The following is a 19,791-nucleotide window of genomic DNA, read 5'->3' as shown; positions in this document are numbered from 1 at the left end:
GAATATGCCTCATTAAAATTTTTACATAATTGTTATTGTATAATAACAATCAAATTAATTATGAGAAGATGAAAAGCCAAATTTAAGAGAAAATTTCTCTATTTATTAGATAATAGAGAATATATAAAGATGAGAAATAGTGATGCCACATCACCTCTTCAAGTCTCAACTTTATATATATATATATATAGATATAGATATTATTTACTACGTACGGTCTTTGGCTACACACTTGGATTGCATCAGAGAGACCGCGGCAGCAATGTAGTAGTCTCTTGACCACCTGTCCTGCCATTAATCATTTGTGCTTTTTTGTCTACTACATCTACTTCAATAGGATACCAGTGAAGTGAGGCATACATATCTTTCCAGTATAAATTCTTGCCAAAAAAACTTGTCATTTGCTGAAAAAATAATTTTGAAAATTAAGTAATTCAAAAAAAAAATCGAAAATTTAGTAAAACAATAGCGTAAAGCCAGTAAAACATTGGCATAATATACAATTAATCAAAGTCTATATTTGCAACCAACAAAAATTGAAGAAAACAAATGCATAACTTTAGATGAACAATCTGAAAGATATTTAAAAAGTGGAGCATAGTTTCAGAAACAAATTGAATCAACAAATATTTACACACCAGTTTTTGCTGAAAAGCCAGTAGAATACATCACTGCTTATGGCCTAACGAATCACTGATAGAATACCTATTTATAAATACAAGCATTAATGGAATAGAACCATAGCCTTCGCAGATATGAATTAATTTGGAGGATCATAAACAATCCCAATATCACTGTGACACATATTAAAGATGGAGTTGAACCTATATTAGATGCATCGTCTCATTCTTTGTCAAATAATAATCTCCTATATGCCAGCCTTATTTCTGATCATTTGACTGAAGCTAGGCTGCTGAGGTAAACTGCCAAATAATATGGCTTTAATCGTGTCGGAACAGGAATATCTTTAATCTCTTGGGTATCAAGTGTTAGAGAAAAATACAGTTTTATAAATTTTTTATAAAACCTTTTAAGATCGCTCTCATACAATATATAAGAATTTGTAATCTAGAAATCGTACCTTGAAAATCCGATTTGGCTTTTTCTGCTGAAGTGATTTAGGCTCCCAGATCACGATCCGTCACTACTACTCCTGTTAGATCACGATCCGTCACTACCACGCTTGTTAGATCATGAACTGTCGCTACCACGCTTGTTAGATCACGAACTATACCAATAATCTTCCAGGTTATGACTCAGGTTTGATCTGCACTTGACGTGTGGGCTCATTTTTCACTACTAAAGCAATTAGCACAAGAAAATTTTTCTCTCAAAATTAGAGAGAAAAATTTTATTTTCTAATCTGTATAAAGTGGCTGCTCTCTTTTCTTTAGAGAAAAATAAGTCTTTTATATCTCTATTTAGCAGAAACCGTAGGCTCCATTTTTATATTATTTAATTCTATTAAATCAAGTTTGATTTAAATTAAAAATAATAAACCAAAAGTAATGTTACGTCTTTCTTGTCATGGGGGCCCATCTTGTAAAATAACACAAGACCCCTTAGACACAAGTACATTACATGGAGCCTCCCACTAAATAATATATTTAGGCTTTTAACCTAAATAACTAGTTATCTTACTTATTAATCCAGTAGTGGCGCAGTCAATTAAATGAGCTAACTCGGGGATAATTTGGGAACATATAATAGTGGCTATAATAACTAGACGTATAATTAAACTAACCCAATTATTTCATTCCAAATCTACTCCACTAAAAGATTGGAATTGACCTCCATAATTGTATGCTCGAATAATAATTCGTCTCAAACCACATTGATTTCTTTATTGCACAATCCCTTGTATCACATCATTAATTAAATCGATATCTCAACTGTCCAATCAATTTAATTACATCTTATTCCTTGATACTTACTGGTTTTCTCTAATGATCATTTTCAACATACTAAATATGTTGATACACTCTGGTCAGAGAATTCTATGATTAAGTACCGAAAACCCATCAAGAGATGTGTTGTACAAATTCTTTATTGTTAATCTATAACTCCAATACTCATAAATGCTCCCACCAAGATACCGGGTAATCTTCACAACAATTGTGTGTCGTGCCTATTGGTAACTCAAGTGGAATAACAATTACAATCATGAAATCAGAACTAACTCAAAATTAAGATTACAGTAAAATCAATGTCTATGAGATTTAATAAGTCTAACAGTCATTTCAAGGTTAAGTAAATCTCATATTTGATCATGTTCAATATAGTCGTACTACATCAATAAATTCATATATGATTAAGACAAATCATTCAATGAATTCATTACAGTCTATACCTAAATAAAGTGCCCAACTTTATTTATCAACTGCAAACTAAATTTATTTAATCATAAGATAACTTGTGTTTATGTCTTCTGTTAATCCACATAGTGATCACATAAATACATATAATATGATTAAATGGACTTTAATCAAAATATTAATGCAATTAAGATATTTGAATAAAATAGCTCATTTATTTTATTAATTAAAAAAATTATTTATTACAATTAAATAAATACATATACTTTTAATGAGCATATTTTCCCAACATCAAGATTGTAGCAGCACATCATTCCATCCTTGCCGTGCATGATAAGCTCATTATTACAAAATAGTAATGGACTTCGAAGTCTTGGATTGGGTCCAATCATTAACAACTTTTTCCAAGTTGCATTGGCACCAAATTCATCCCGTATCCATATTGTGAATGAACAAGGACACTCGAGGTATTATGAAGGTACGCAAGAGATTCGTTGAACACCATAAGCCTAAAATCTTCTCCCTCATCATAACAAGGCATTGATAGCTTTTGGAAGACCTCATCGCTCATGTCAAATGAAAGGATGAATTTTGTGTGCTCCTTAAAAAAATCACCATATGCCAACCAGTAAGAAGCTCCATTGATGTATAGACCACCAAAACCAACAAAGTCAAAATTGTCAGTTCCTAAAATGTTCATGGTGTTGACCTCTCTCCAGGATTTTGTACTCAAGGTGTACACCTTGACCCTATGAAAAACGGAATTATCTATAACACGATGGATGATTACAACTTCGTAATCATTGGATTTGAGGTCATAACCAAATCCAACACAAGCCGGAAACTTCTTCAGACCACGTGAACCTACTGAAGGAAGGATAAGGGTTTCAGGGAGTGCTTTGATTTCTCTGGTGGCTAGGTTAGCTAAAAGGAGTTCACCGTTACAAAAAGCAAGAAATATTATTCCATGGCAATGACCCAAGAAACTACAAAACATTAACTCCCTAAAGAAAGGAAAATCAACAGTCTTCCAAACAGCAGAAACATGATCCTGACCAGCTGATGTTCCTGCTTTCTTGTCAAAAGAGAGGAAGGACAAGAAATCTTTTACTTTGCCAGTACCAGTGACAATCAAGCCCTTGAAAAGAACACCAGTGTTCTTGCTACGTATCTGATTGTGGAGTTGCTTAGTTACAAAGCTGGGGTGTGAAATTAGAGAGCACCATGGATTTTGTACACATTTGGATTGCATCAGTGAGTCCACCGGCAGCACTGCAAGAATCGTAGCCACCAATTCTTGAGGTAGATCTCTAAACCTTGCAATTAATTTGTGTTTTTTCTTCTTCTAATATATCTGCTTTAATAAAATATGAGTGTAATAAGACATATCTTTTGGCAACGTAAGTTGCTGCCAAAATACTTATCATTGCAGGAGAATTAATGTTGGAAACGGAGAATGACACTTTCCCCTCGCAGTTTTTTGGTATTTTACCGTTTACCCACACCGTCATTACCCTTTTGATGCAAAATTTATGTGTCACGCAACAACTACTGCAGGGAAAAAGTACCGTTCTCCTTTTGAATACATAAAACAATGGTGTAAAGCAAGTAAGAATTTGGGCGTAAAGCAAGCTGCTGGAAAATTCATAACATGACTGTAAATAAATATACTAAGTAGTTGCATTTGAACTTTTTCCCATTTTCCCAAACCCAAAAACTCTAGTTTCTCAGTATCAAGGGATGAAAGCATCAAAAACTCATATTTGACTTTTAAATATATGATTTTAATCAAACCCTAGTAGCAAATAAACAATTTTTCAGTCGAGATAGAGATTCACCTGGAGCTCGTTTGGTGTTTCTGGAAGGGAAGATGAAGCCAATAAATTGTAAACTCTTAATAATTTAATTGTAATTCTCTAAGTTATTAGGATTGAGAGTCCAAACAGATAGAGCGAGTGAGGCAGAAAGAGACTTTTAAGAGTGAGAGAACCCGCTAAACACTGGCCATTTGGCTATGTAACTTGTCTTTTCTATTTTGGAAGCGAAAAATTAAATGCTTTTGGCAGGCTAGACATTTTTCCCAAAAATAAAAAAACAGGGAGAACTACATTTAAAAAAAATATATATTATATTTTCTATCTCCGATTCTTAACTAACAAAAATTGAACAAAATAATATTTGAGAAACAACCTGAAAGATAATGAAAAGATGAGTATAGTTTTAGAACCAACCAATCCGTAATATACATCAGTGCAAATGGCCTAATTACACAATCACTATAGAGTACATACTTGTAAAGCCAACAGTAACAGGATTCAATACATATGCATCAATGAAAAGTAAAACCATTATCTGCTCCAATATGTGTTTATCCCAAGGATCACAAGCAAACCCAATATGACTGCCACATAGGATGAACCAAAACTTCAATGTACTGCCACCATATCAATTGCAGATTCATATTCTTCTTTATCACCACATGCTGATGTTGCTGCTGGTATCAATGCAACGCTGCATTACTTTTTTATCAATGAACCACAAAGATCAAGATCTCCTCTATAACTGCTTTCATCAAACGTATCAAATTGCCCTGATCTGGGTTTGGGCCAGACAAGTTGTTGCATGACACGTTTAAGTTAGATAAAATAATTGAGTTGAATCAGTTGAGGAGGAACTTGGGCACTAAATCTTATGTGGGAAAAGTCCAAGCTCTCTCATCATTTTTATATTAGAAAAGCTCTCCGTTATGAGTTATGGGATAGATAATTCCCTCTCAAAAGACGAATACGCAGATTTGAATACTTACTGATTTGATGAGAAATTGTACCAAAAAATTGATTATCCCTCAAATCTAGAGTCATTAGTTCAGAGCTTTTAAACAACGCATTTGGAATTGAACTATTAAGAAAATTCTTTTGCAAATGACTCTGCTTCAGCGATGATAAAATATTGAAGGAAGATGTCAAGTACCTAGATAGGCTATTTTTAGAGACATCTAAAATTTGAAGCGCTTTAACGTTGGTAAGTACGACAAGAGGGTGGTTGCCTTGCAAATGATATTTTGACGGAGCCTGAAGATTTGGCAAGTTACCGATCCAACGAGGAATATATATGACCGGATAGCATATTGTTAGATACGTCCAAGACAAATAATTCGGTGAAGTTCAACAACCCGGATTATTTAATCATCCCACTAAAAGTATTGTTGTCCAAACACCACCATTGCGAATTCGTCAAGTTCATAAAATTGGCAAAAGATCTGCCGTAAAAGTTATTACATGACAAGTGCAAGAACATGAGTGAAAGGCAACCACTGACGAATGGCGCAGATAATTCACCTGAAAGCTTGTTTGTAGACAAATCCAGAAAATCGTTTAAAATAGGGAATATTACCTGTTTAGGGAATGAAATAGGATGACCAAGATAAATGTGTTTGCTCATACATTATTGTGCTCTCCTCAAAGTAAAAGTGAGCAAATGGTTGAGTAGATCATCTTGACCAGAATAATATGTGGTCACCTCGACCAGAATAATATGTGGTCACCTCGACCAGAATGTTATTGGTCACCTCGACCAAAATAATATTTGGTGATCTCGAGCACGTCACCTCGACCAGGATGTTATTAGTCACCTCGAGCACATCACCTCGACCAGGAGATTACCAGGAAGCACGACTCAATCAAAATATTTTTTCTGAAATATTAGGGACCATATTCTTAGTGGGCTGAAAATTAGTAGTTTTCTTGGGAATTGCAGGGGAGAGGATAAAAACCGCTATAATTTCCTATAAAAATGCTGGGAAGAGGAAGGAAAGAGGATTCTATTCTTTTCTCTCTCTCTCTCTCTCTCTACCACTGGGAAATTTCTCTTTCGCTTAAGATTTCTTTAAGATTAATTATTTTCAATTATTTTCCTTCAAATTTACTTAAAAGCTTAGCAATCATAATTAAGCCACATGAATTATGGTATTGATTTTTCCAAGTAGACCCAAATCGCTGACTTGAGCGTTGGAGGGTTCTCGCCGGAAAAACTTCTGGCGCCTCCTGACTGTTGGTTGTGCTCACAGGCTCATGGATCGTTTGCTCATGGGTTGTCTGCTCATGGATTGTCTGTTAATGGGTTATCTACTCATGGATCGTCTGCTCATGGATCATCTGCCCATAGAAAATCTGCTCATGGTGCTAACTAATCAGTGGCTTCCCACCAAACAAATTTAATGCTGATGCAGGGATCTGAGATCTGACCAACTCATCAACATTTCGGCATCAACAAAAAGCCAACCTTTTGTCTCTAATCATGCACGAATCGCAGCAAGCTCTCATTTATTTGTGGATTCACGTGAAAAGAAATAAATTGAATCGCCTCAAATTCTAAGGAACAAGCTCAGGAATCTACAGAAAAATATTCATGATGGTGAGATTAATTGGATTGGAAAGCAAAGGCAGCAACTGAAATTGAAGGGAGTGACGCTAGAAAGAACACTGTCTAGGAACCAAAGACAAAAATCCAGATTCTGATTCAGTTTATTCAATATACTCATCAAACTAATTAAGAGCACGAAAATATTCTTAATCGTAGTCTATTATACCTTTGCATGAAAAAACATTAGAAATTACGCATATATAGTTGTCTGTAAATAATGGCTGTCATCCACATTGCACAAATTCTCATAATCGTTAATGAGTGTTGGAAGAAGTATAATTAGCATAATCTGGATGAGGCCGAGCATTGGTATTTTGGCTAACTTTAACAATGGTTTTAAAACAAAAAAAAAAATGCTTATTGATGATGAGAATTGATAGGCATGTCTTCAAGCTTCAAAGAATTGATGAAGTTGGATTTTTGTTTCTTTCATATTTTATTCGTTTTGGGCCTGTGTTACAATATTTCAAGAATAATTCTAAGAAGGGAGCAAAGCAGAGTCAAGCTCGGGATTTGTTCGATGAAATACCAATGAAATAATGCAAAGCACAATCTCAGGTACACTTGTTTTAAAACCATAGTTTTATATTTATCCTTTAAATCCACTACTTGACTTAAAAAATCTGAGGGATGGAGTTTTGACTTATTAAGTCATTAATAGAAAATAGTTAAGATTACATATTATAAAATATATAGCATAGTCATATATTGGCACACAGCGTGCTTGACCGAAGGATTGATAGAACTTAGGTTGGCATGAGCTCATGTCTCCTTGATATAGTGATATGACTTTGCTTAAACTTTTATGTTACCATTCATTTGTTCATTACATATTTTACATAATATGATTTATTTTATATATAAATTTTAATATCTATAGCACTAGTAAACGTTGCTCTGCACCTTTCGCAACGGTCTTTAATAATATTGCTAACCAAATATTATAGATGGTAATAAAAACACCAAGGATGTTTATCCATCAAAGGCCCAAACATATATAAATAGCTAAAGCACAAGTTGTAAATGCTGAGCTATTTTCTGGACAAGTTATAAGTTACAGGTCAGAAATTAAATTTTTGATGGTTTATTACAGCTGATCAATTTGCAGAGCAAATCCATATTTAAGGATTTAAAGCAAAAACCTCAAATAAGAGCACATTGAAGGCACACATTTGTAGGAATCAGAACAGGTTAGAAGTTATATTTCGATTTACAAGCAGTTTTTTCTATGAAAATTTAATTATTTCTTTAAATCCTGCTTTGTGAGATGAGGATGCCTTATATTCATTAAATTGATTGTGTTCATATTAGGGCTGATGCTATAACTTAGTTAACTTTATTTCTTGAAAGTTACTCAATATGAGAATGATTTAAGAAAGGAGAGCTAGGCTAGCATTGAGAAGCCAATCAAAGTTTACTAATAAGGCGTGCAAAGGCTCGAAAGTCTCAAAGCATGTTTTATGGCAAGACAGGAAGCCAAGCATGCCAGGATCTGCTCGACCAAGCAAAGGCGAGCAGACTACCAAAAGTTCCAAAAAGTTTCTAAGGCGTGCAAAGGCTCCAAAGTCTCAAAACCTGTTTTATGGCGAGATAGGAAGCCGAGCATATTAGGATCTGCTCGACCAAGCAAAGGCGAGTAGACCACCAAAGTTCCAAAAAGTTTCTAAGGCACGCAAAGGCTCCAGAGTCTCAAAGCTTGTTTTATTGCGAGACAGTAAGCCAAGCTTGCCAGGATCTACTCGACCAAGCGAAGGCGAGCAGACCACCAAAGTTCCAAAAAAGTTTCTAAGGCGTGCAAAGGCTCCAAAGTCTAAAATCTTGTTTTATGGCGAGACAGAAAGCCAAGCATGCCAGGATCTACTCGACCAAGCGAAGGCGAGCAGATCACCAAAGTTCCAAAAAGTTTCTAAGGCACGCAAAGGCTCTAAATTCTCAAAGCATGTTTTATGGCGAGATAGCAAGCTAAGCTTGCCAGGATCTGCTCGAACAAGCGAAGGCGAGTAGACCACCAAAGTTCCAAAAAGTTTCTAAGGCACACAAAGGCTCCAAAGTCTCAAAACCTATTTTATGGCGAGACAGTAGACCAAGGTTGCCAAGATTTACTCGACCAAGCAAAGGCGAGCAGACCACTAAAGTTCCAAAAAGTTTCTAAGGTATGCAAATGCTCCAAAGTCTCAAAGCCTATTTTATGACGAGACAGTAAGCCAAGCTAGCCAGGATCTGCTCGACCAAGCGAAGGCGAGCAAACCACCAAAAGTTCCAAAAAGTTTCTAAGGCGTGCAAAGGCTTTAAAGTCTCAAAGCCTATTTTATGGCGAGACAGGAAGCCAAGCATGTGAGGATCTGCTTGACCAAGCGAAGGCGAGCAAACCACCAAAGTTCCAAAAAGTTTCTAAGGCACACAAAGGCTCCAGAGTCTTAAAGGCTGTTTTATGGCGAGACAATATGCCAAGCTTGCCAGGATCTGCTCAGCCAAGTAAAGGCGAGCAGACCACTAAAGTTCCAAAAAGTTTCTAAGGCACGCAAAGGCTCCAAAGTCTCAAAGCATGTTTTATGGCGAGACAGTAAACCAAACTTGCCAGGATCTGCTCGACCAAGTGAAGACGAGCAGACCACTAAAAGTTCCAAAAAGTTTCTAAGGCACGCAAAGGCTCCAAATTCTCAAAGCCTATTTTATGGCGAGATAAGAAGTCAAGATTGCCAGGATATGCTCGACCAAGTGAAGGCGAGCAAACCACCAAAGTTCCAAAAAGTTTCTAAGGCACGCAAAGGCTCCAAAGTCTCAAAGCATGTTTTATGGCGAGATAGTAAGCCAAGCTTGCCAGGATCTGCTTGACCAAGCGAAGGTGAGCAGACCACCAAAGTTCCAAAAAAGTTTCTAAGGCACGCAAAGGCTACAAAGTCTCAAAGCATGTTTTATAGCGAGACAGGAAGCCAAGCATGCCAGGATCTGCTCGACCAAGCGAAGGCGAACAGACTACCAAAGTTCCAAAAAGTTTCTAAGGCACGCAAAGGCTCCAAAGTGTCAAAACCTGTTTCATGGCGAGACAGTAAGCCAAGCTTGCCAGGATCTGCTGGACCAAGCGAAGGCGAGCAGACCACCAAAGTTCCAAAAAGTTTTTAAGCCACGCAAAGGCTCCAAAGTCTTAAAGCCTGTTTTATAGTGAGACAATAAGCCAAGCTTGCCAGGATCTGCTCGACCAAGCGAAGGCGAGCAGACCACCAAAAGTTCCAAAAAATTTCTAAGGCATGCAAAGGGTCCAAAGTCTCAAAGTCTGTTCGATGGCGAGACCGGAAGCCAAGCTTGTCAACATCTGCTCGATCAAGTGCAGACGAGCAAAACAAAACAAAACCACAAAAAAAAACTTTGAAACTTACCCTTGATAAGACATAAAACCTTAAACATACAATACATATTCACCTATGGTGTGGTTAACAGATGAAGCAAAATAAGTTGCTTAAGGTTTTAAGTTTGTAAAAACTATAGACTTTATAGTTTCCAGTCTTGATTCGTTTCACTCTCAACACTAGAAACTGGGGGACTGGTGTTTAGGGAATGAAATAGGATGACCAAGATAAAGGTGTTTGCTCATACATTATCGTGCTCTCCTCAAAGTAAAAGTGAGTAAATGGTTGAGCAGATCATCTCGACCAGAATAATATATGGTCACCTCGAGCATATGACCTCGACCAGGATGTTATTGGTCACCTCGACCAGAATAATATGTGATGACCTCGAGCACATCACCTCGACCAGGATGTTATTGGTCACCTCGAGCACATCACCTCGACCAGGAGGTTACCAGGAAGCACGACTCAGTCAAAACATTTTCTACGAAATATTAGGCACCATATTCTTAGTGGGCTGAAAATTAGTAGTTGTCTTGATAATTGTAGGCGAGAGGATAAAAACAGCTATAATTTCCTATAAAAACGCTGGGAAAAGGAAGGAAAGGGGATTCTATTCTTTTCTCTCTCTCTCTCTCTCTCTCTCTCTGGGTGACTGAACCCATTGGATCTTTTTCTCTCTCTACCACTGTTAAATTTCTCTTTCACTTATGATTTCTTTAAGATTAATTATTTTCAATTATTTTCCTTTAAATTTACTTAAAAGCTTAGCAATCATAATTAAGCAACATGAATTATGGTATTGGTTTTCCTAAATAGACCCAAATCGCTGACTTGAGCATCGAAGGGTTCTCGCCGGAAAGACTTCCGGCGCCTCCTGACTGTTGGTTGTGTTCACAGGCTCATAGATCGTCTGCTCATATGTTGTCGACTCATGGATTGTCTGTTCATGGGTTATCTACTTATGGATCGTCTGCTCATGGATCCTCTGTTCATGGAAAATCTGCTCATGGTGCTAACTAATCAGCGACTTCCCACGAAACAAATTTAATGCTAATGCAGGGATCCGAGATCTGACCAACTCATCTGGATTTCGGCATCAACATTACCTTCATAATTATTTCTTGAAAATTGTTTCTTGACATACCTAATTTTCTGGGGAAGCTTACTAGTGAAACTATTACTAGAATCATTTAGATGACGAAGCAAATCATGTTTGGCATTGGGGAGTCGAAGAATTCTTGAGAATAGTTTGTGCCACATGCAAAACTTCTAATTTTGGGTTGTTTTGTACAAACACTTTTGGAATTGCTGGCCAACTTATTTTGATAGAGAAAAATAGGATAAAATAAAATACAATATCTAGAATTATTTTTGGAAGACAAACTTTTGAACATAAAATTTCTAGTATCATAATATAATCTCTTCATTTTCAAGATCCTTTATTTACAATTAAAGTTTTCAGAAACTAGAATTGAAAGACATTGCCTAGCATACCATGTAGATAAACTGATTGTGCATAATGTTACGTGATGAAAAGCTCAGATTAGAAAAAATGTCAAATTAAAAAAAAAAAAAAAAAAAGCCCTGTAAGTTTGAATTTCGAGAAGGAAAACTGATGAGTATAGTTCACTAGTATGTGTGTGTGTGTGCATAACAACATTGGAAACATTCCAAATTTATTCAGATATAAGTAAACATTACAAGTTTCAACCAAAAGGATCCGAGGCTATTTTATTTAATACATACTTAATCATAAAGACTAAGGTATATATAGCTCGGTCCGTTTAGTAGGAATAATTAAAACCGCATACAAGGACACTCATTAAAGATACATTTTATTTTAAGCAACCTGCAAAACCAAGAGCAGAGAGTCTTAGAGAGTAATTAAAAAATTAACACACACATGGCGCTGCTGCTGGAACAATCTTAACAGACAAAGCCGGCAGATTATTAGGAAGTACAGCCAGATGCTGAAGGCACACAGCGTCTGGTGAAAGGCCGATATGGTTGCAGAGTGTGCCGCAAGTCGAACAAACAGATGGACAATGAATAATCCTGTAAGTGTTTCTTCCACCATCACTCTCGAATTTAAACCAATCTAGCAACGTGTGGCCTCCCGGGTTTCCTTCAACTCCCCCATCTGTTATAAACCATTGCGTAAGAGACTTGTCGTAATTGTCCACTGACCACGATGGCTTGCCGGGTAATGCTGAGAAAATAAATTTCAGGTCACTCCATTGCATGACAATGTTGTCACTCGAATAACCTGCCTGTGAAAATCTTATTTTGATTCCATGATTACTAATATTAGGATGTAGAATAACATCCATAAGCCCATTTCCGTGTCTGCCCGTGATTAAGCTAATGCCACCATAGCCACCACTTCTGCCAACATCACCCTTGGCGTTGGCTGGGATAACGTAGTAATCCATGCTAGTTTTGACAGCATTGCCATTGATATCAGTCACGGGCTTCTCTGAGCTACCTTTTGTGGCAATATAGGCATTACAATTAGGTATGGCGTTATTTTCAATCTGAGATTCGGAATTGGCAATGACAGGTATTGTGGCTAAGGCGAGGAGAGTGAAGGAGAAGGAAAGCAGTGCTGTTGTTGTTGCTGCTAATGAAGAACTCTTCATTTTGGAAATTTTGATTATTCTAGTTGGATAGCTGTTGAATTAACCCGATGGAGAAATGATTGAATTTATAGACAGCTTGAGCTCAGAGTATAAGGTCTCTTTGTGATACAAAGCCGCATCTGCATGCATACAAAATTCATGCATGCATGAATCACGATTGATGGAATTTTATTTCCTTAAAAGAGATATTCACACTGTCTCAAATAAACACATGCATACACAGTCTTATTGCATCAATATGGTCCCCTACTCTCTCACTCACTCGATAAAAGCAACGGCGGCTTCTTAATGTCCCTACACTTCTGGACACTTTTAGAGTCATCTCACTATCTCAAAAAAGCACATACTTACTCTTCTCGTATCAAAATGGTCCCCCAATCAGCCAATCTCACTCACTCCAATTCTACAGTAAAAGCCAAACGGCTTCTTCTTATTGTCCCTACATTCCTGGACTCTTTAGAGTCATCTCTCTATCATGATAAATTCTTGAATATTAATAGCCTAACTTCACCAGCATCTCCACTGACGCCGATATAAGGAATCGACATTTTTTCTTTTCTTTTCTTTCCTTTTTTTGGGGGGAAAGAGTCCAAATTCATTGAGTTCCGCTTTGCTATCGAGGTCTCTGGTCTTAGTATGAATCTTAGATCTGCACCGAAACACTTGCCAGCCACAAGTGCTTCCGCGGCCCCCTTTCTTTGGCAAGGGTTAACCCAAAAAAAAAAAAGGAAAACCTGGGAAAGAAACAGTAGAAATAATGGAAAATGAAGAAGAAAAATTCTGCGGAAATTGAAATGCTGTAATGAACAAGTATGGTTTTGAAGAGTAAAGCAAGCAACAGAGAGAATGTTTGTTTGCTTAGATATCACAAAAGTAAAAGAGAACAAACCCTACCACCAACAATAATTCAGCGATAAGCAAGAGAAGAAAACTGCTTCTCGGTATGAGTGGGGTCATTTGCACTCTAGAAAAATACTATGAACCATCATAATTTATTAAAAAAATACCATGAAGCATGTTACTATTCAGAATAATATTGGATAATAAAATATTACATTATTACTTTTAACACTCATCACTTTCAACATTCAATTATTTTATGTAAATCCTAAAAATTTGTCGAAGTTAACTCTATCTCTCTCTTCTTTCTCTCTCTCTCTCTCAATTGAATGGGCTTGGCGTCAAGTCGTGCTCTTTTACAGAGTATAGATGAAATAAACGTACAAATTCGTTTCACAAACTAGTGTAATTACAAGTTTCGACAATTATTTTTATAATAAAATGTCTACAATTTTCAAAATTAATAAATTGTAAGAATTTTATAATGTATTTTTTAAGAACTCAATAAAAGTTAGGATGATCAAAACAGAAGCCTAAGACCATCAGTTTTAATGGCTTGTAGTTCATCTTAAGAATTTTCTTTTAGGTGTGCCGAATATTTTTATGGATGTGTAGAGTTAATGAAAAAAATTAATTTGAACGGCTTAAATGAGGATATTTTTGACATTTTATAAAAGGTATAGAATAGAAAATTTATTTTTAAAATCTTATATACGAGAGTGTAGAGAGTAATAAAATATTTAAAATATATTTTAGAGTATAGATAGTCACATCATTTCAGTATCTCCTTTTTCTTTGTTTGTTAAAGTATTGGTCAACTTCATTCATTCAAGCTTTGCTTTTTTTTTTTTTTAATCTTTAGCAGCTAAGGCATCTTAAAAAGCTTTTAATTCCCCTATAAGCTTTTGTAAGTATTCTTTTCAAATAGACAGGATACAAGTAATGTATGTGTTTGGGGGATGTACTTCGACGAGACCAGCTGTGATGAGTAAAAGCCTGATAGCAGGAGAACAGGTGCAGGAATATTCTGCTCGTCCACGAATACGCCATCAACGAGGGCGGTCTCCTGCTAATGGCTGAGGCGAGGAGACCCGGTCAACGGCAGTTAGCGAGACGTATACTCCAACCCGAGAATCAAGGCACGAAGACCATGCAACCACCCACGATTACGGAAACGAAGCATCCACTTCCGAGAGATAGCAAGGTAATGGGCGTGGGTTGAGGGAAGGTCTGAACTTAGGAGAAGCCTATAAAAAAGGTGGCCAACGAAAGTAAAAGAGTTAGGATTTTTGACATTGAAACTGAGATAAAGAGAGCATTGAATAATCGATAACAAAAATAAGCCATAAGATTAGTGGCTAACGTTCCCAGGAACAAAAGACCTTCATTTCTGACTTGAGCGTCGGAGGGTTTACGCCGGGAAAACAACCGGCGTACTCTGACTTGTTTCTGTGTACGCAGGAATTTTTAGAGAATGCATACGAGAAAAAATCTTGATTGTGGTCGAATTGATTGAGCAGAGATCCTGGTCGTGGTAGAGAGGGTAATCAGAATCTTGCATCAACATTTCGGCACCGTCTGTGGGGAGCTGATTAAAAAGCTTCCGTTGGCAAAAAGAGGAGGAGTAAAGCAAGTGCAGAAACAATGGATGTAGGAGAAAGTAGTGCACAAGGAGGTGATATGAGGCTTAACGAATCCATAACGTTGAAGGAGATAGCCATTGAAGCACGGGAAAAAGCCATGCATGATCGAATGGAATGAATGGAAAAGCAGATGGAGACCTTAACAACCATCCTACCTGAGCTGAGGAGTGAACGAAGGGGAACCCATGAGGAAAGGGTAAGAGGTGACGGAGTGGCACCAGGGCACGATGGTATGATGAGAAGTCGGACCACCAGGAGATTTGGTGGTGAATGAGGTAACTTATCTCTACAGGGAGAAATTCATAGAGGAGAAAACCAATCCCCAGGAAGGTAGATTTTTTATGATGGTGACAGGGTGGCGAATGCAAAGGAAACAAAGCTCAGGCAACACTTACATGAAGTAGAGTAAGAGCGGGATCATGTTGTAGCACGTGACTCTGGTTGTGCAGTACAGTTGGAGGAGAAGTGCACAGACTAGCGCAGGTAATTGATGACATGCAAGGAAGGAGTAGAGCACCTAGTTGGAGGATAATGCTGGACGGAGAATCCCCACTCTCGATAGAGATCATGAGAGCAGTCATTCCAAGGGATTTTCGCCTCCCAGACCTCAAGTACTCAGGGCGAACCGATCCATTGGTGCACATAGAGCACTTTAACGACATAAAGAGGGTGCAAGGATTATCTCAAGCTCAAAGATACAGGGTGTTCCCGATGTCTCTAGAGGGACGAGCACGTGAGTGGTATCGGAAACTTTTTCAAGGAAGCATCAAATCCTTCCAGCAGATGTGCCATGAATTTACAGAGTAGTTTCGTAGGGCAATGGCACTGGAAGATGACATGATGGAGTTGAAAAGTATAAAATAGGAGGAGGAAGAAACCCTCTGGGAATTCATCAAGAAGTTTCATCGCACTGTCATCGACTTGGAAGCCTTTAACCATCCTCAGAGATTAAGGAGATTGAAAGAAGGGGTGATGATAGGAAGACTGTGGTACAATTTGAGGAGCCCAATTATTCAAACGTATGCAGCCGCTTACGAGTAGGCTAAAAGGGATATAGAGATTGAGGAGGAAAAGGCAGCACGAATTAAAACAGACCGGCTAGAAGGGTTGAGAAGGAAAGAGAAAAGAGCCTTACCAGGAAATGGGCCGATCAAGATGAGGGACCACCATGCCTCAGGTAGTGGTACAGGAGATCGGGCCGCCGCTTATCAGCCTTATCAGAGGCCACCACAGTATCAGTGCAACAGGGCACAACCTCCTCGCTCGCCAGTAAGGGAGCCTTAGAGAAGGCATGACTCGACTCATGGTCATCCTCATCCACACCCCGATGGTGGTAGAGGGAGCAGACCAGAAGCGCTACCACCCCCTTTAGTTCAGAACGGCACAAACAGAGAAAGGGTAGTGTACATGATCGACTAGAACTAGGACTATGGCGGTATACCTCCTTGAAGATGCCCCTGGACGAGGTGTACGAGGCCATAAAGGACCGGGGATTGCGTACCTCCCTGCCCCAATAACAAAGCTACCCAGCAGGAAGGACATGGGACACTATTGTAAGTTTCATGGCACTCATGGCCATACCATAACAGAATGCAGAGATCTCAAGACCCAGGTTGAAGATTTGGTGAGAAATCGATACTGGACGAGTTTATAGATGAGACTTTTTCGATGGTGACCTTGTCAGGTGAAGGGGAGCAAAGTAATAGAAACTTGAGCCGTGAGCAGCCTATAGTAAGAGTGATTGCTGGGGGCCCAACATTAACAGGAGATTCCAACAGGCCGAGGAAGAACTATGCTAGATATGCCATGACTAGCAAAGAAGTATTCTTCAACACCCCAGCAGCCAAACGAGCAAGAGTCAGGCAAATACCAATTATGTGGACAGATGATGATGAAGAAGGGATTCTATATCCATACGGGGATGTCTTAGTCATCAAAACCACCGTTGCTAGCAAGAAGTTTGACCGGATACTGGTTGACACAGGGAGCTCGATTGATGACTTGTTTAAGTCAACTCTGGAGGAGATGGGAATAGCAGACTTGAGGTTGGAGCACACCAATACCTCCATGAAGGGATTTAGAGGAGGAAAGCTAGTCTCTCTGAGTATGGTCGAGCTACCCATCACAATTGACAGCTCTCCGACAGAAAAGACCATGATACTGAATTTTGTGGCGGTCGACAAAGAGGGTCCTTACCAGATGATTCTAGGCCACCCCTTTCTGAGGACGAGCAAAGCGGTACTATCCAATCATTATCTAGCTCTCAAATATCAGGTGAATGGGGTTGTCGGAGTGGTGCGAGGAGACCAAAGAATTGCCCAAATCTGTTACTCCACAGCAGCAAAGGAAGCAATGCAGATCACATCCCTTGATACTCGAGTGGAGACCAAAATTGGCAGACAGGAGCCTGTAGAGGAACTAAAGACAGTAAGTTTGCAGCACGATGATTCTGGAAAAACAGTCTGATTCGGGTCGAGATTTAAAGATGAGCAGAAACAAGAGCTGGTGCATTACTTACGAGCTCATGCGGATGTGTTTGCCTGGACACATGAAGACATGCAGGGAATCGACCCTGAGGTCACATGCCATAGGTTGGCAATAAAAAAGGGTGCTCGAGCAACAAGACAGAAAAGGAGGTGCTTCAATCAGGAGAGGTATGAGGCTATAAACGGTGAAGTGGAAAAACTCGTGAAGGTAGAGTTCATTCGGGAAGTCAACTATCCTGAGTGGATATCGAATGTGGTGTTAGTAAAAAAGGCTAATGGCAAATGGAGGATGCGTGTAGATTTCACGAACCTCAATAAAGCGTGCCCGAAAGATAGCTTTCCTTTACCCAAGATCGACTAGCTGGTAGACTCAACAGCCGGACATGGCCTGCTCAGTTTCATGGATGCATTTTCGGGATATAACCAAATCCCCATGTTCGAGTAGGATGAGGAGAGCACGGCATTTATTACTAACTAAGGTTTAGTCTGTTACAGGGTAATGTCGTTCGGTCTTAAAAATGCGGGGGCCACGTACCGAAGGCTGGTAAAAAAAATCTTTAAGCTGCTGATTGAGAGAACAATGAAGGTGCATGTGGACGACATGATAACCAAGTCAAAAATCCCGAAGGAACATGTCGAGCACCTCGAGGAGACATTTGGACTTCTGATGAAGTATAAGATAAAGTTCAACCCGGAGAAGTGTGCTTTTGGGGTCGAATCGGGCAAATTCCTCGGGTTCATGGCGAGTCATAGGGGGATCAAGGTGAATCCCGAGAAGATTCAGGCGATCGTGCAGATGAGGTCTCCTCGTAACCTGAAGGAGATGGGGAGCCTTACAGGGAGGTTGGCAGTATTGAGCCGATTCATATCCAAGGCAACAGATAAATGCCAGCCATTCTTTCAAGTGATAAGGAGAGGAAAGAAAACAGAATGGACCCCAGAATGCGAAGAAGCCTTCCAGAATTTGAAGCAATATTTGCAGCAAGCACCTCTGTTGTCCACGCCGCGGGGTGGAGATGTGTTGTTCCTGTATATAGCGGTATCGGATCATACCACAAGTTCTATTCTAGTGAGAGAAGAAGAAATGGTTCAATACCCAATATATTACACGAGCAAGGCCCTACTAAATGCTGAGACCAGATATCCGTCGCTAGAAAAATGGGTGCTGGCCCTTGTGGTTGCTGCTCGGAAGCTGAGGCCATACTTCCAAGCATTCCCCGTCTCGGTAATCACGAACCAACCGCTACGGCAAACTCTACACAAGTCAGATGCCTCTGGTCGACTAGTAAAATAGGGCATAGAGTTGAGCGAGTTCGATATAAGTTACAAGCCCCGAGCAGCAATAAAGGCCCAGGCAATGGCCAATTTCGTAGCAGAATTCGCAGAGCCTGAAGTATGTTTCGACCAGCTGGATACTGTTATAGCCGGCAACGAAGCTTGAGTATGGCAGGTTTCTGTGGACGGATCATCAAGGGAGTAGGGTTCTGGAGCAGGGATTGTCCTGGAAGGCCCAGAAGGGGAAGAGATCTCTTATACTGTAAAGTTGGAGTTCACAGCCACAAATAACCAAGCAGAATATGAAACCCTGATAGTAGGTTTGGAATTGGCTAAAGCAGTGAAAGCGGATAGAGTGAAGATCTGAACTGATTCCCAACCAGTTGCAAACTATGTCAATGAAAGATTTCAGCCGAGAGATGGGAAAATGGAACAGTACTTGAAGAAAGTCAAGCAGATGATTGGGAAGTTTGAAGTGGTAGAGGTAATACAAATCCAAATGGAGGAGAATAGTCGAGCAGACATTCTGGCCAGGATGGCAGCGGTAGCAGATCCGAAAATGCCTAAGTCAGTCCCTTTGGAGGTGAAGTCCAGCCCTAGCATCGAGCAGGATCTGGAGGTACTGTAGATAGAACAGAAGTGCTCGTGGATGGACCCGATAATCTCGTACATCCGAAATTGAGTACTGCCACTAGATAAGTTACAAGCTCGAAAAACCAGAGCCAAAGTGTCAAGGTACACAATAATTGATGGGGTATTGTATCAGAGGGGATATACCCTATCATTTCTTTGGTGTTTAGATGAGGACGACGCAGATTACG

At 39.0% G+C, this 19,791-nt stretch overlaps 2 protein-coding genes across 2 annotated transcripts; both read right to left on the bottom strand.

The window, feature by feature from the left end:
- Positions 1–2,706: 2,706 nt before the first annotated feature.
- LOC127898808 (putative F-box protein At3g16210) lies at positions 2,707–3,567 on the bottom strand. The gene has a single exon (XM_052431294.1). It carries the CDS (start codon positions 3,565–3,567, stop codon positions 2,707–2,709), a length of 861 nt encoding a protein of 286 aa, XP_052287254.1.
- An 8,412-nt stretch (positions 3,568–11,979) lies between these two features.
- Positions 11,980–12,726, bottom strand: LOC107178900 (kunitz trypsin inhibitor 5-like). The gene has a single exon (XM_015534553.2). It carries the CDS (start codon positions 12,724–12,726, stop codon positions 11,980–11,982), a length of 747 nt encoding a protein of 248 aa, XP_015390039.2.
- Positions 12,727–19,791: the final 7,065 nt, after the last annotated feature.

The sequence above is a fragment of the Citrus sinensis genome, chromosome 7 (genome assembly GCF_022201045.2).
Source record: "Citrus sinensis cultivar Valencia sweet orange chromosome 7, DVS_A1.0, whole genome shotgun sequence".
Lineage (NCBI taxonomy): Eukaryota > Viridiplantae > Streptophyta > Magnoliopsida > Sapindales > Rutaceae > Citrus > Citrus sinensis.
Note: the sequence above shows the minus strand (reverse complement) of the source record. Positions and strands in the feature narration are given on the sequence as shown.